At 39.2% G+C, this 17,349-nt stretch overlaps 1 protein-coding gene across 3 annotated transcripts in view; it reads right to left on the bottom strand.

Annotated features, from left to right (window-relative positions):
- Positions 1 to 16,731, bottom strand: part of LOC102122033 (cytosolic beta-glucosidase) — a 124,582-nt gene extending 107,851 nt beyond the window's left edge. For all 3 annotated transcript variants that reach the window (XM_065544823.2, XM_005554583.5, XM_065544824.2), the window contains exon 1: positions 16,595 to 16,731. In XM_065544823.2, coding sequence (XP_065400895.1) covers positions 16,595 to 16,652 — 58 coding nt within the window. In that variant the 5' untranslated portion in view covers positions 16,653 to 16,731. The remainder of the gene's footprint in view (positions 1 to 16,594) is intronic.
- Positions 16,732 to 17,349: the final 618 nt, after the last annotated feature.

The following is a 17,349-nucleotide window of genomic DNA, read 5'->3' as shown; positions in this document are numbered from 1 at the left end:
CTTTACTCTCTCCTTCACTTGTCAGACATGCATGATAGCCTTTCCTGGCTCCCTCCCCATTTTCTCTCATGGCCATTTTCCTGAATAAATGTCTTGCACGTTCAATATCATCTTGGTATCTATTTCTCAGAGGATCCAAACTAACATACCACCTGATGGCAATAATGATGAAGATGATGAGAAGGATGATGATGATGGTAATAAAGGTGGTGGTAATAGTGGTGATAAAAATTATAATGATTTGTTGAAGTCCTGTTTTTAAGCCAAGCCCTGTGTTAAGAGATTGCCTAAATTATTTTATGCTGCACTGCCAATTAACTGCAATAAACTTCCAATAGGTGTTATTCACCTGAGAAAAGCCCTAAACAAGAACAAGACCACATTACTTTTGAATATAAGCAGTCAAATTTGAAATTTGGGTTTTCTTGCTTGAAATTTTGGTTTTCAATAGAGTGTAGAATCACTGGTACTAAAAACCACCACTTTATATTACCTCTCTGTATTAGTATTTTGCAGTATAATCATCCGGTCTTTTTTCTCAACAGTTATTCTATAATTATAGTTAACTCAAAATGACAGAAGTAATAAGTAAAGCCTATTTTGCAAGAAATTGAACTGTGATCTTATTTTGGGTTTTGTCAATGTTTTTTTCCTTAGATTGGGGGCAAATCTTTGCTTCTTGGTTACATGGATATTACATATATGATGGTGGGAGTTGAGCTTCTAGTGTACCCATCACCCAAATATTGAAGATTGTACCCAGTAGGTGATTTTTTAACCCTTATCCCACCCCACCTCCCAGAAATTGAATTTTTACTTGAAGCTTTTGGTTCTTCTAAAATTTGCAGTTATCAACTTCACTTTGATTATATAGACCTAATGCAATCATTCAAATACTATTAGTAAACTTATTCTAATAAAGTATTTTCAGATTTGTATCACATATATCAAGAGCCACTATATCAACTCTGTATAGTTTGGAGGAATTTTTCCAGACCATTAAAACAGACAAAGTTCAAGCAAATAAGCCAAGGCCAAGCAACTTAGACAATTGACATCATTAAAACATCTAAAATAACAATGCCTAGCCTCCAGTTTTAGAATTTATTGACACTATTAAATAGACCACTTAATAATAAACCAATGGGCTTTTTCAAAATGAAACAATTGGTACAATGAAATGCACTTAAAAAGATTTACATCCCATAGCATATTTCTAAGAAGGAACATTGGCTTGGAACTTGTAGCAGCTTATTAAATTAGAATAGAACTCTCTGGTGGCAGCAATGCCATTTAGGATAATTTGAGGTTCCTTTGACTCAAAAATAAATTGACTTTCCTGAAGGTACCTCGGGAATTATTGGGTCGGTCTTTAGTCCTGGCAGATTTCTTCTGCTGCATCAACATGGCTCCCTGAATGCAGTTTTCTGAAATTTTCATGCTAAACACTGATAAAGGTAGCTACATATGTTTGCTGCTATGTGTCTATTGGCAGCATAAAGAAGGGTTCCATCAGCAATGATCAAGAAGACCTAATTAGATTTGCTTGAAAACCTGCTCTTACTATGTCAAAACACATTTAAAAACCACCAGACTAGAAACATTCTAAAGTTATTTCTAGTCATTCGAAGGTTCTGTAAGAATGTCAGTTCTATATGGGTTTCCCATGAGACTTTTCAATCCTTCTACAGAACTTAATCCAGGCATTGCAACCTTGCTCATCTTTGCTTCTCTTCTTGTTTCCCTCTAACACCCTCTTTCAAGCATTATCTTTCATTATGACTTTCACCGTCAGCTGTGGTTGTCTACCAGAAAATCCAACCTGAAATGGAGACAGAAATTTTCAGTTGCCTCCCAGACAATTGTCTATAAATACCTTAAGGAATCTGAAATCCAAACTGAAGTAGTTCAATTTCTACCACACAACCTCCAAGTCTGCTCCTTCTCTAGTGTGTTTTACTTCTCTTCATGGCATCCTCAGTCAGCCAGTTACCTAAACCATAATCACAAAAGTCACCTAAGTCTTCCTCCTATTTCTTTTATGCCCTAAATTGCATTCATGAACATATCCTTTTGATTTTCCCTCAATGTTTCTTTACTCTTTTTTTCTCCATTCTGTTCCTGCCACCCAAATTCAGGTCTTCATCATCATCTGCCTCATCTATGGCAATAACCTGACAACTTTTCGCAAGCTCCATATCTCCTTCTTTCGGTTTATTCTCCACGCTGCCACCAAAACTCTTTCAAATATACAGACCTGACTGTATGATACCCTTTGACTAAGTATATTTTATGGTTGTCAGATAGCTAATGCACATGATACTAACACTAATTCCTTAGCCTAGTACTTTGTGTGCATCACAACATAAAGCTTCAGGTTCTGCCATTAACCCTGTCATCAGAAAACACAGCCTATGGTAGGCTTTATCAAAGCATGAGCAATCTACAAAGCAATCATATAGGCACTTACAAAAAATATAAATTCCTGGCCCTCATCTGTGAATACTATTACTGTAGTCTCATATGAGGCCCGCAAATCTACATTTTAACTAGAACTAGAACTCCAAGTGGTTCTAATACATCCTAAAGTATTAGAATTCTAACCCATGTACCTACTTAACTGTACGTGACTACATCACTCCAAAAATACAATAGAAATATTCATACTTGTATGTCTCATGTCAAAATATTTTTTCCGCTGATATGCCCTTTTTTGTGTCTTTTCCTGAAAACAAAACAAAATAAAACAGAAAACATGTCTTCATAAAACCCAACTTAGATACCCCAAGTAATCTCGCATACTTTATTCTTTTTTTTTTTTTTTTTTTTTTGAGATAGAGTCTCTCTCTTTTGACCAGTCTGGAGGCTGGAGTGCAATGGCATGATCTTGGCTCGCCGCAACCTCCACCTCCCAGGTTCACTTGATTCTCCTGCCTCAGCCCCCCAAGTAGCTGGGATTACAGGGGCACACCACCATACCTGGCTAATTTTTTTCTGCATTTTTAATAGAGATGGGGTTTCGCTATGTTAAACAGACTGGTCTCGAACTCCTGACCTCGTGATCTGCCTGCCTCAGCCTCCCAAAGTGTGGGGATTATAGGCGTCAGTCACCTCCTCTGGCCTCACACACTTTATTCTTATTTCCCCATCCTGCTCACCTTTGCTGCAAAACACCGTTTTGTCTGTTCTACTGTTGGGGCTGTCACATCCTGCTGTAGTCATGTACCTGCCTCTCTCCCCACCCAGAATGTTGAATTCAAGCGATCATTTTGTTCACCTTTATACTCCCAGGCTCTAGTACCCGCAGTAGATAAATTTCTAATTGGGATTAACTACTAGCTATATAAAAAATAAGATGTAATTTAATTATTCATTTTATGCTAGGGAAGCCAGGTCTCCAAATACAACATGAGGCAGCACTTTAAATTCCAGAGAACTTAATCCAGACATTGCAATCTTGATCGTCTTTACAGATGCAGATCTTTGGGGTAGAACTTTTCTGAATCTTCTTACATAATTTTCTCCAAGCATGACAAAAGTCATTATCAGCAACGAGCCAACCACATCATAGCTTTAGTATGGTTGTATCTGGTCTTTATTTCAGTCATGGAAAGAGTACTAGGATGACCCTAGGGGGATATTTGGCCTCAGCTGTATAATGTCTATGCTGAGAACCTCTCAGTTCTCCCTTCATCAAACCACTTGGGAACAAGAATTTATGTGTGCCTACATTTGCCAAGTTCTCAGCACTATAAGGAACCAAAAGATGCACTAGAGTCCCCACTACCTCCATCACTGTATCCTGCTCTTCACACAAACACAATAGGGAATGAGCAAAGCCCCTTTGTAATATTTCACCCTGTGAAAGAGCCTTACTCTCCCACACCGTTACAGAGTGGCTGACGTGCAGCCCTAACCTGGGTCTGCAATCTAGTCCTGGATAATAACTTAGAAGATAAATGAAGTAATGGACCATCAAGAGAAAATGTTGCTTTTCCAAAGATCCCCAAGTATGCATCTGCATGATGGACTACGATGACTCCAAGGAAGATTATTGTCTTTAGAGTAAATAATATGCTTTTTTCCTCAAGTCTCAAAGCCTGTATTTAAATGATTATTCATAGGTGTTGTGGGAGACGTTAAGGCTGAGCTTGGCAATTCCCAACGTAAAAATGGGTAATGTTTCAAAAACCTTGCTTATGAGTCACCTGCCCAGAAACTCACCATTGCGTCTTACATTATGTTTCAAATTCCCAGACCGACCCCCAAATCTATTTATCCTCATTACACACCTGAAGAGTATTTAGTGACACCTACCCCCATTTACAGCATTGTTCCATTGGGAAAATGTCCCCTCAGTTCCCAGTCAAGTGGCATGCAAACACAATTCTACCTGCATTTGGAGGGGCATGGGGCATGAAGAAATATGAAATAATGAGAGCTGAATTTGATCATACATTCCCAGCAATCAGAATTCTGTTCATCTTATGCATACATTTTTAAATGCCTGTCTCTAAATCATTGTTGTTCGCCAGGAGCAAAGAACTGCAGCCTTCACTATGAAGAGAGAGATTTTCAGAATTTGGAAGTGGCTCCTACCGTCTCTTTGTTACCTTGATGAAATACAAACATGATTATGAGAAGATTTGACATTGAATCCCAAACTTCCAACCTCTTGTCTGTATGTTCCATTTTTCCTTTAACTCCATTAAGTGCCTATTGTGATTAATATACATTTTAAATGGGTGCATCATAGGAAATATTTTCCCATTTTGAAGTAATTTAAAGCCAAATAAATTTACAGTTTTGAAATATAAAATAAGCTCTTTCAGATTTTTTTTTAAAAAAACAACTTTTTTCTATTATTAAAATGTAAAGGATTTTTAAAATCTCGTTTATTTTGTGAATTGGTTCTGCTTAACATTCTTCAGCCCAGTCCACTCTCAATTATCCACGCTAAGGAAGGGGGATCAGTGGCCTGGATAATCTAAAACAGCAGACGATTTTAAAAGCCCTTGTATTTGGCCTGGGCATACTTTACAATCAAATTCTGATTAGCCACGCTAATGAAAGGAAGAGCAGGCACCTTGAGAAAGATCCAAAGCCAATACAGATCTGTTCATCTGGTTTAGGGTGCCCCAAGGAAAAGGGCCACATAGCGGAGCAGAAGGTAAACAACAGGGCCCCAGCTACTGCTGACGGCACCACCCAGGACATGCAAAATACAAACACACCGCTCCAATAGTCATATCAGCACTTCTCATGATGTTAGTCCTCTTTAGATACATGCAGTTATGCTCAAATGCCCCCAGGTAAAAAGGCATATTATCCATGCTGTTCCAAATTGTTAATAGAATGTTTGTTCATATATACTAAAAACCTCTTTTAGGGGTTCCCTTTGCCCCATCAGTCACCGAGTCCTTTACTACCACTGCTGAGTTCACAGTAACACACTTTGGAGAGCAGCATAAAAGATGAAAGAGACAGTGTGCTGGAGTAGCTCAAGCTCCAGCCTGGAAGTGAGAAAGGCTGGATTTTTGTCACCTTTTGATCTCTGTTGATGCCAATAGTCATGTATATTCAAGCAAAGGGAACAGCACGTGCAAAGGTACAGAGGCACCAAGGTCATGGCACATTTAGCAAATAACATATGCTTCATTTTGGTCAAAAAGTAGGATACAAATAGAGAAGAAGCAAGAGTGAAACTGGAGTTGTAGTCAGAGAGAAAATTGCAGGGTTTTTTCTGCTATGCAAGAAGTTCAGAAATTATACTGTAGAAGGTCAGAAGACATTCCAAGTTTTTAAATAACTGTTGTGATTTATTGAACAGTTAAAATTTGCGCCCCTTTGTTCTATGCATTTGATACTTATGAACACATTTATATTTACAATGATCCCAAGATAAGCACTATCACCACTCTCATTTTACAAATGAGGAAACTGAGACCTGCAAAGCTTAGGTATCTTCCAAGATCATTTAATTGTTAAGTGGTAGAGTCAGGGTATAAATCTAGTCTGTTTGATTTCAGAGCTCATCCTCTCGCTCAGAAAATGGAATAATGTGGTCAGAATTGTAAAAGACCATGCTAGAAGTAATACATAGGAGAAATTGGAGGAGAGTGGAGAGGAGAGAAGCAGACTTTAAGAAGTTAAGAAATGCTAAGTTCCAGAAGTAAAGGAAAGGTAGTCGTAATGAAGAAGATGGGTATAACCAAGAGGTTTAGAGGAGAGAGAATAAAAAGTAATTGGTAAAATAAAGGAATGAGTAAGAGGAACAGTCTAGCATATTCCTGGTTGGGCACTTGTGTGATGGTCTAATAATTTTTAAAGATTCATTTAACCTTGTGCACCAGTGAACTTAGCTAGGAAGCAAGCAATCCCTACCAGATGGGCAAGCCGAGGAAGGAACAGCACAACTAACACCTTTTTTCCTCCAGTACAAGGCTGGCACGTATTTGTTAAAGTAAACAAACATCCTCTCTTAACTGACTAATTTCGTAGTAACAAAAAAATTCATGTATGACTATGTGGTCCAATAGATAGAACCCATACACCAAACAAATAATTAAGATACAGTTATTTTTATCTGGTTTCTCAAGGTTAAATATATTGACTCACATTTAGCTTTCTGTGTAACATCCTTGTGCGCTGTAGAAAGGTAGATAAGGGAGAGAGGGAACAGGAAGAGGAGAAAGGAGGCAGAGAAATGTTATAGCTTATCAAGATATTTCTAAGTGTGTTAAGAAAACCACAACCATTTACAGAATGCTCTTATCAGAGAAATAAGTGTATATGTACATGTAAGTCTGTGAATACATAGGAAAATACTGAAAATACATATTCTAAAATTTTAAATATCTATTGGCCGATTATTTTATTTTTGGCTTGTTTGTATCTTTTAAATGTTCTAAAATTATCTTGTATTCCTTTCATAATACAAAAAACATTTCTAAACATATGTGATTAACATCCACTCTACTCAGAACCTTGCTGATACAAAAGAATATACAGCCAGACGCAGTGGCTCACGCCTGTAATCCCAGCACTTTAGGAGGCCAATGCAGGTGGATCACTTGGGGTCAGGAGTTCAAGACCAGCCTGGCCAACATGGTGAAACTTCATCTCTACTAAAAATACAAAAATTAGCCAGACCTCGTGGCGGGTGCCTTAATCCCAGCTACGCAGGAGACTGAGGCAGGAGAATCGCTTTAACCCGGGAGGCAGAGGTTGTGGTGAGCCCAGATTGTGCCACTTCACTCCAGCCTCGGCGACAGAGTGAGACTCCATCTCAAAATAAATAAATAAACTTTTCAAAACAAGAAGAATCTACAAATAGGCAGACCGACTCTTATAAACAACTTACATATACACATAGAGAGGGCAGCAGATACCTTTCAGCACTGCCCATGAAGCCAGCTGAGGTCCTGGAAAACTTGGTAGATGCAGAATGTGTGTTCGGAAATTGAGGGAGGTAATAAATTGTGAAAAATGCCAATGGATTGGATCAGCGGACCTCAAAAGCACATGCCGAGACATGTGTTCTTTCTCGGTCATAGTCACCTCCCCCTACTATGACTTTTCTCACAGTATCTGAATATTTTGCTTTCTCTTGGTATACTGTCTGAAATTCCATCAATTCCACATTAGCTCATTTTCTTAGTCCATTCTGGCTGGTGTAACAGAATGCTGTAGGCTGACTGGCTTATAAAGAACAGAAATGTTACAACTCCAACTTATGAGTGAGAACATGCGGTGTTTGGTTTTCTGCTCCTGTGTTAGTTTGCTGAGGATGATGGTTTCCAGTTTCATCCAGGTCCCTGAAAAGGACATGAACTCATCCTTGTTGTGGCTGCATAGTATTCCATGGTGTGTATGTGCCACATTTTCTTTATCCAGTCTATCATTGGTGGGCATTTGGGTTGGTTCCAAGACTTTGCTTTTGTAAATAGTGCTGCAAGAAACATACATGTGCATGTGTCTTTACAGTAGAAGGATTTATAATCCTTTGGGTACATACCCAGTAATGGGATTGCTGGGTTAAATGGTATTTCTGGTTCTAGATCCTTTCAGGAATCACCATGCTGTCTTCAGAAAGGGGAATATCACACACCAGGGTCTGTCGGGGGGTGTGAGGGAAGGGGAGGGAGAGCATTAGGACAAATACCTAATGCATGCAGGGCTTAAAACCTAGATGACAGGTTGATAGTTGCAGCAAACCACCATGGCACATGTATACCTATGTCACAAACCTGCACGTTCTGCACATGTATCCCAGAACTTAAAGTAAAATTTTTTAAAAAAGAAAAGAAATTTATTCCTCACAGTTCTAGAGGCTGGAAGTCTAAGATCGAGGTGCCACTACAGTCAAGTTCTGGTGAAGCTGCCTTCCTGGTTGATAGATGGCTGACTTCTTTCTGCATTCCCACATGGCTGGGATCTCTTTTATTTAATATGAGGCAGAATTCCCATTCGTGAGGGCTCTGACTTCCTGACTGTATTAGTCTGCTTTCATGTTGCTGATAAAGACATATCCGAGACTGGGTAATTTATAAAGAAAAAGAAGTTTAATGGACTCACAGTTTTACATGGCTGGGGAGGCCTAACAATCATGACAAAAGGTGAAAGGCACGTCTTACATGGTGGCAAGAGAGAATGAGAACCAAGCGAAAAGGGAAACTCCTTATCAAACCACCAATCTTGTGAGACTTATTCATTACCACAAGAACAGTATGGGGGAAACTCCCCCATGATTCAGTTATCTCCTATCAGGTCCCTCACACAACATGTGGGAATTATGGGATCTCCAATTCAAGATAAGATTTGGGTGGGGACACAACCAAACCATATCACTGATTAATCACCCCCCAAAGGCCCCACCTCCAAATACCATCACATATGGGGATTATGGTTTCAACTTATGAATTTGAGGGGAACACACACATTTAGCCTATAGCACTCATCTTCTTTAGTAAAAAACACAGGACTAGAAAATTTCTAGAAGTTGGATATATTAGTGATGACAAGGAAGATGATAATGGTAAAAGGGGGGAAATTCATTAACTTTGAATAGCACCTCATGATTTATGATGCATTTTCTTCTTTTTTTTTTTTTTTTCCTGAGACGAAGTCTCACTCTGTCACCCAGGCTGGAGTGCAGTGGCGTGATCTCGGCTCACTGCAAGCTGTGCCTCGTGGATTCACGCCATTCTCCTGCCTCAGCCTCCCAAGTAGCTGGGACTACAGGTGGCTGCCACCACACCCAGCTAACTTTTTGTATTTTTAGTAGAGACGGAGTTTCACCATGTTAGCCGGGATGGTCTCCATCTCCTGACCTCGTGATCCACCCGCCTCAGCCTCCCAAAGTGCTAGGATTACAGGCGTGAACCACTGCACCCAGCGGTGGCACTTCCAAATATTAATGCATGTTAATAAAGACTTCCACATAAGTTAATATTATATTAAAGTCTCCACTTGTGTTAATAAAGATTTCTAGTTCAAGGTGGGGAATACAGTGAACATATGTAATTCCTTTTCTTCTCATAACCCCGTTGAAATAACAGTAAATAAGAGAAGGAATCCACAACTGAGTTGAAAATAAACAACCAAAAAAGTCCCAACAGAACAAACATTTACTAAAGTACTTTTCTGGGCCAACCAATTCGGAGAGAAGACCAGGCCTCAGAGCAATCATTATGGTAATTAAAGGATTATCTATCTTACAGCTGGCTTGATGGGTTTTTCTTCTCCATAAACAGGGTCATTTGTTCTGCCTTTACCCCATGTTGAAGTCCTAAGAGATGCTTCATAAAAGTGAAAGGTGTGACTGGGGAGAACTCCCATCATGGGTACTGAGGCCATAGAAAAAAAGTAGAACAAACTCTAGAGCTAAAATATGAACTTGAAAGGTTGTGCAGAAAGGAAACACGAAAGTTAAAATCAAGCACACTCTTCCTGAAAGTCCTTGCTACATGGCAGCTATCAAGGTCTAAATTTTGGCTGTCTCCACTCAGGCCCATAATCTTTTGTGAGACGACTGACTGTCAATCGATCCCACTGACTTATACAGAACTTTGTTTCTTAAAGAGCCGTCCCTGACTCAGTTCATAGAACTATCTAACTTCAAAGGAAGCCTAAATCAGTTACTGATATTAATCAACATAATCATTCATTCATAAACATCATAAGGCATTTGACAAAAAACAAGTAACCCAAAAGATAAGGACCAAAATTCTTTATTTGATACACACAAAAAAGAAAGAGAAATTAATTTTTAAAGTCTTTATTGTAAATTGGTCATTTATAATTGTGTATATTTACGCAGTACAAAGTGGTGTTATTATTTATGAATACCAATTTTAAAAATTAAATCAAGCTAGCTAACATATTCATCACCGCAAATACTTAACATTTTTATGGTGGGATCATTTGAAATCTACTTTCTTTACAATCTTGAAATGTACTATATTATTAACTATATTCACTACCCCATGCAATAGATCTCAAAAAAATTTTTTTTCTGCTCTCTGACTGAGGTGTTTTACCCTCTGATCATTATCCCCCAAGATTGCCCCCACCCGCTAGCTATGTAACCACTATTCTGTTCTGTGCTTCTATGAGTTTGATTGTTTTAGATTCTACATGTAAGTGGGCACATGCAGTATTTGTCTTTCTGTGCCTGTGTTATTTCACTTAGCATAATGTCCTCCAGGCTCATCCACATTGTCTCAAAGGACAGAATTTCCTTTATTTTAAGGCTGAATAGTTTTTCATTGTGTATATATTCCACATATTCTTTATCCATTCATCTGTTTATAGACACTTAGATGGATTCCAATATAGATATTGTGTTGCTGAAATGAATATGGAAATACAGACATCTCTTTTACAAACTGATTTCAAATCTTTGGGGTAAATACCCAGATGTGAGATTGCTGGATCAGGAACTTAATTTTTTAAATGAGCATTATTAAAGAGATTTGAGAGTTGACAACATACAGAAAATAAAACATGACTTCCTGAAACAGAAGCAATTAAATAATTCATTCCTAAAATTAGATATATGGTTGCCAAAAATGAATATTCAATAGGGGAGTTGAAAAATAGAATGAATTCAGCTAAAGTCCAAACACAGTTAAAGTATTGTCATTTGGAAGAAAAAGTTGAAGAAATAAACCTAGATCCAAAGAAGCACAAAATGTAAGAAAAAGGTCTCCAACATTCATCCAATGAAATTTTTTAAAAAGAGAGAGAGAGATCAGCATTAGTAATTTGCAAGTGAGAAATTGGAGACTTAGAGAAGTTAAATAATTAAACTCTCTAGCAGTCTATAAACGGAGTCCAATATATTTTAGATGTGTCCCCCCTCCTAAGCCTAAGGCTGAAATTCAATCAATACATCTAAATGTGGCCTCAGTAGTTGTGTATGGCTGACGTCCACTCTGACCAGTCAATCCAAACGTCAGTCTAGTCTATGCCTACTGTTTACAGTTGGCATCTGATTGGTGAGCATGGTAGTATATTTGTTGATTAATATTTGAATATCATCCCTCTCTAAGCCTATATACTCTTCCAATGATGCCTACATAATTAATTTCATAGTGCAATGAAAAAGGAGGGCAATATTTGATATTTTTGTGAATTTCAAATTTGAAACTGAGGGAAAGAAATAAGAATGGTTTCTGTCATGTCAACTTTTAAGCTATGATAAATTTTGTGAGTAAATGCCCACATCTCTGCTCCCTATTTCCTTATATACCAAGAAATAAATGACCATGCTTTAAGTCTCCTTCCCTTCCCTCTTTCTTAGGTGGTCCAGACAAGCAGCATATCTGTCTGGATATTCCTCTTCTAGAAGAGTACCAAGGGCAGCCAAGAGATCAAGTCTCAGACTGAGATGCTTAATCCATGGGATTTAGGAGAAAATAGAGACGAAGACACACAGTTAAAAATCTGTTGAGTGAAGAAAACAATCAGGAAGTAGTCTTAGAGAAATATGGGGCTTGTGCTGACATTTACAACGAGTAGATGAAGTGTGTCTCCAGCTCAGGTTTGTATGAATCAGTTGAGTTTTTTTTTTTTCAAGGATCAAAGAAAAAACAGCCTATATAGAAACACCATAAACTCAAAACCAAAAATTACAGCTGTCATGTTCTTTTTCCAATTTTTAAGTGCACACACACATACACACACACACACACACACACACACAAATGTCTTAACTACAAGAATCCACCTTTAATGTATCACGGCAAACAGAGATGGCCAAAGTCTGAGGCAACCCCTAATTTCTAACGACATAAAACCAAAGTCAAACTTAAAATCAACTGTTGTATTAGATTAACATCAAGGATTCACAATGGCATTCATAAAACTGAGGCCTTTGACTCCTTAAAAACCACAAACTCAGATCCCACTAGGAAGCATTAACACAGTAGTTGAGAATATGCTTAGGATTTGTGGGATTTTGCAAAGCATGTTCACTTCTTAAGAGCCTTCCCTGAAATCACCAGGAGTTAGAAACTCTTAAGAACTGTAGAACTGGGTCCTCGGTGTCATTTGCATAGCTCCTCCGTGGCCTACTATTGAAGTAAACAAAATGCCACGGAGCTACCTGATGTTTTTGCGCCTCACATTCCCTCCAGCCAAACACAGAGGACGGAGTCAGCTTCATGAGGAGTTAAAAATCACGGGAATTTTTCTCTACTTAAAAATATTGCGGGAGACTCACTTCTGTACGTACGATGATTTTTTGCACTTTTTCCCCTGCCTCTTAGTCTAACAAATACATTTTATAGGTTTTACACGGTTCTTTACAACTCACCTAAAACACATAATTTTCCTCCTGCTTATACCATTTATTTATTATTTATTTATTGGATTTATATTGTGCTTTCCTCCAAAAGGCTCAAGGCACCATGCAGTCAACTCTAATATAATAAACATTAAACTCTTCCTTAGGACCATAAACAGTGAAATAGCCAGAGGAGAGGAAGAAAGGATCTGAACAAGGGCAGGACAAAGGAAAGGAGTGATTCCAGCAACATATGCAACCAAGTAGCCAATATGTTAGGAGACCTGGTGATAAGGCCCAGTCCCTGCCCCTCTCAGTGGGCCCCACCTGCAAAGACCCTGACAGTATTTTCTATATGGAGACAAAATATCTCCATTCTTGCAGTGAGAGTGAGGGAGGGTATGCTAGTTATTCTTCAGGGATTTCAAGAGACTATCTGAAAACAAATATACGAATACAGATAACTGTATTTTGAAAACAGTGGAAAGAGAGACAGTAGAAAGAGATACACGGTAATGTTTTATAACAAGTATTCAAAGTGTTAGATTTTTTTTTACAAATACAATTCAGGCTCAGTCCTCAGTTCTGCTGAGTGTCTCCTGACTTCCAAAGGATCTGCACACCTTCAGAGGCCAGGGCAGCACAAAACTGCAAAGATTATCAGAATCAAAAAGAGACAGGCTGTTCTTGGCTTTTCAATCCAAGCCTTGCTGATTTGATAAAGCCACCAGTGAACTTCCTGCACTGTAATTCAGTCGATGGTGGGAGACATGGTTAAACAGTAACTCTCCTGGCAACTGATGGTGAACTAGTCAAGCATGAGCAAGGAAGGAACATATTCTAACTAGCAGTCAAAACAAGAAATGACCATTCCCACTAAATGGAGTCAACAGTGTAACTCTCCTTCTCTCAGAGTGCAAGAGAATACAGCCAGGAGAAAGAAAAATAGTAATAGTACTGGCATTAATATTAGTATTTGGTGAGCACTACATGCTGGCACTCCTATACCACAGTTACATATGCTCACCTCTTTAGTCCCTAGAACAAATCTACAGAGTGAGTATGACTATGTTTCAAATTTCACAAATAAGGAAACAGAGGCTTAAACACATTATTTGCCCAAAGTCACTCTGCTGGTAAGTGCTTGAGCTAAAATTCAGACACAGCATGAAAGGATCAGGAAGAGATCCTAGGGTGGAAAACAAGCAAACATGCAAAAGTTATTCTGTGAGTTGACAAAGAGAGCAGACTGATGGCTCTTGGCAGAGCATGCTGGATCAAGTACCCTACCTTGTAAACTATAGGTAGAAAGTTAATAGCAGGTTAGAGGCCACACATAAAGACCTCAAAATATGGCAGAAGCAAGCCCAAGTCAAAAGAACATAGGATAAACTGGCTCCAAGTAGACAGAAGAGATGCAACAGTATCATGATCTCTTCACATGAGATCATGTGAAGACAGGAGCTCCGAATGGGCCCGTTAAAGTTACTTCCAGGTCCTAAGAGGGCAGGAACTGAAAGTTGGTTGTTGAAACCCACTCTATTGTCTTGTATAACTAATTGCATGTTTATGTCAAGTTAACTGTAGAGTGCCACAGTGAATCATTCTTTGTAATTCTTTTGTGATCCTCCCAGATACAAATAACATGCATCGAGCAATTACTAAATGCCAAGCACTTAACACACATTACCTTATTTAAACCTCGTAGCTGTGCTACGCAGGAGACACCATAATAATCTCCGTCTGACAGGTAAGGAGGCACAGAGAAGATAAGTCATTTGGCCAAAGTCACAAATCTAGTAAACAGAGAGATCGAATCCAAGTCTAAAGAGTCTTCCCCCAAAACTCATCTTAATAATCACCAATGCTTTGTTGCTTCCAGCATCTGATTCTGTTTACACCATGCTGGTGCTCTATCATGCTTTCTCTGTTTTTCTGACCTCTCTTTTGAGAAGGAAACTAACCAAGGTCATTGTTTTTGTTTTGATTCCTAGAGGGTCAGCCTATTCAGTCACCCTCTACGACAAAGTGGAAATTATCTGGAAGAAGATGAAAGATCCCATGTAGCGGGAAAGGTGGCATGGAATCTCAGCCAGCCAGGACATTGTCAGACGTTCTTTTAAAAGAGCCTGGTATCACAGATCATATATGTGCAATAATATACATAATCCCCCAGTGGGAGATGTCTTCTACATGGCAGTTATCACAACTGTGTAGTAGAGATTCCTCCTTCCCATTCTAGAGGATGAGGAAATAGCAACTGAAGCTGGGAATCCCAAGCAGCATGGGTTGTACCAGGATCAACTTGTTCTGTTTCTTTGTCTAGAAAGATCTCCCCATATTCAAATGGCACTCTCCTCCTCATATCTTAAGTTTAGACGGGATGATGCTAGTTCACAAAGATCCTCCTTGATGACCCATCCTGAGGAACTGGTTTTCACATGACCCTTTCCCACAACATCCTATTATCACCATAGCACTGACCATAGCAGTCATTATTTCATTGATAGATTGACTTGTTTTTCCTGGTGTGTAAGTTTTCTAGGGGTGCTGTAACAAAGTGTCACAAAATGAAAGGCTTAAACAACAAAAATGTATTATCTCACGGTTCTAGAGGCTGGAGTTCCAAAATCAAGGTATCAGCAGGCTCATGCCCCGCCGAGACTCTAGGTAAAATCCCTCTTGCCTCTAAGTTCGGTGGTGACTATTGCTCCTTAGCTTACTGTAACATTCCAATCTCTCACACACATAGTGTTCTCCTTGTCTCTTTGTTCAAATTTTCTTCTTTCAAATTTCCAAATTTCTCAGTGTCCAAATTTCCTTCTTCTTAGGACACCAGTCATACTGGATTGCATATCTGCCCTACTCCAATATGATCTCATCTTAACTTGGCTAATTACATCCTCCAGGGGCCAGTTCTGGCTTCTAGAACTGTAAGAGGATACATTTATGTTGTTTAAGCCCCAGAGTTTATGATATTTTATTACAGCAATCCTAGGAAGCTACTACAATAACTCACTTTGCTTTGTTTAATGTAGGGTTTCACATACTTATTTGACCAAATAAATATTTTCTCCATGGTAGCTATTAACAATCTCTAATTCCCTGCGGGGGGGGGGGGGGGGGGGAGGCGGACATACGTGTTTTAGAAAAGTAAAGCTAATCTTCCTGTTTCACAGATGAGGAAACTGAGACTCAAGGAGGACAAATAATTCACACACTTGTGTGTGGTAGGATGAGGACTAGAACTGGGGCTCCACAGCCACTCTGGGTGCTCTTTGCCATTTGCTTCGATTCACTTCTCAGCTGCCCCAGGAAATAGGGCGGCATACAAGATTAGGCTTGGCTTGGCGCTCACTAAGAATAGAACAGGGAACTTTTCCCAATTAATGAAGGGCTCTTCGAAAAAATCGACCCAATATTTTTCCAGCTAGTAGAAAAAATGATTCTCCTTTGTAGAGGAGTTGGGGCAAATGGGTTCTAGAAATCAATTATAAAAGCAGCTGGTCTAATGTAAACTGATGTCTCAGCTGAGTTTGGACTGACTGAAAATCCAGCCACAGCTTAGTTTTCACGTCTTCATCCCTCCACCCTTCCTTTTGCCTAAAGAAAGAGACAAGAGAATGTGAGCCCCCACCCCTGACGTGTTTGAAAAGGGAAGCAAATTCATTGATAACACTGTGGACTGTTCAATTCTTTGCTTCTTTTCTTTTTACCTCCTTACCCCCACCATCTTCCTCAGGTACACAGAACACACCAGGAATAAAGCATTCCCACCCCAGTGAAGGCGAGAGTGTCCCCTACCTTCTACTTGATAAGCCGCAGTGGCTGCCGCCCATCCAAATCCCACAGGGAAGGCCATGGTTTAAGAAACTGTCTACTGGGATCCTCAGCTGCCAGAAGCAGAGCACCCTTTGGCCAGAGGAGCCAGGCAATTGTGCAAACAGAAAATGAGCTCTCACCCCAGATTGGAGCCTCAGAATGCAAATATTTATGCAAACAAGAAGGAAGCAGGGGCAAAGGACACTTGACTGCCACAGCCTTGATAAGAATCCAAGACACTTTGTACAAGGCCATCAATTATACTTTCTTCCCCCTGCACTCCCTGATTCTTAACAGAGTTGATAACCCTGGGTGCTAAGTCCCTGATGTGGCAGGGCACCCATTTACCTGATGTTTTGCCTTTTAAAGTAACATTAACATTGTTTTAACAAGTCATATAATCCTACTAGAATTTTCCCTTAGTTCATGGATCATCCCAATTCCTGATCTGTACTCTGTAGAGGTAACCACTTTTAACCATTTCTTCTGGTATTTATTCCCGTATTGTTTAAATGATAGGTGGTGCTTCTTATTTTTTTCAATTTTAGATAATTATTGACTTCTGGGTATAGGGCAGAGGATCTAGCTTTCTCTCTCACTCTTTCTCTCTCTCCCTCTCTGTTCATCCTCCCTCCCTCTTTCTCTTCCACTTTCTCCCATCTAGCCAACATGATAAAATTACCTTTTCATTTAGATGAATTCAATATTTATACTACTATGAGTCTGTATGGCTCAAA

Source organism: Macaca fascicularis, chromosome 5 (assembly GCF_037993035.2).
Source record: "Macaca fascicularis isolate 582-1 chromosome 5, T2T-MFA8v1.1".
Classification (NCBI taxonomy): domain Eukaryota; kingdom Metazoa; phylum Chordata; class Mammalia; order Primates; family Cercopithecidae; genus Macaca; species Macaca fascicularis.
This window is presented reverse-complemented; position numbering and strand designations above follow the sequence as displayed.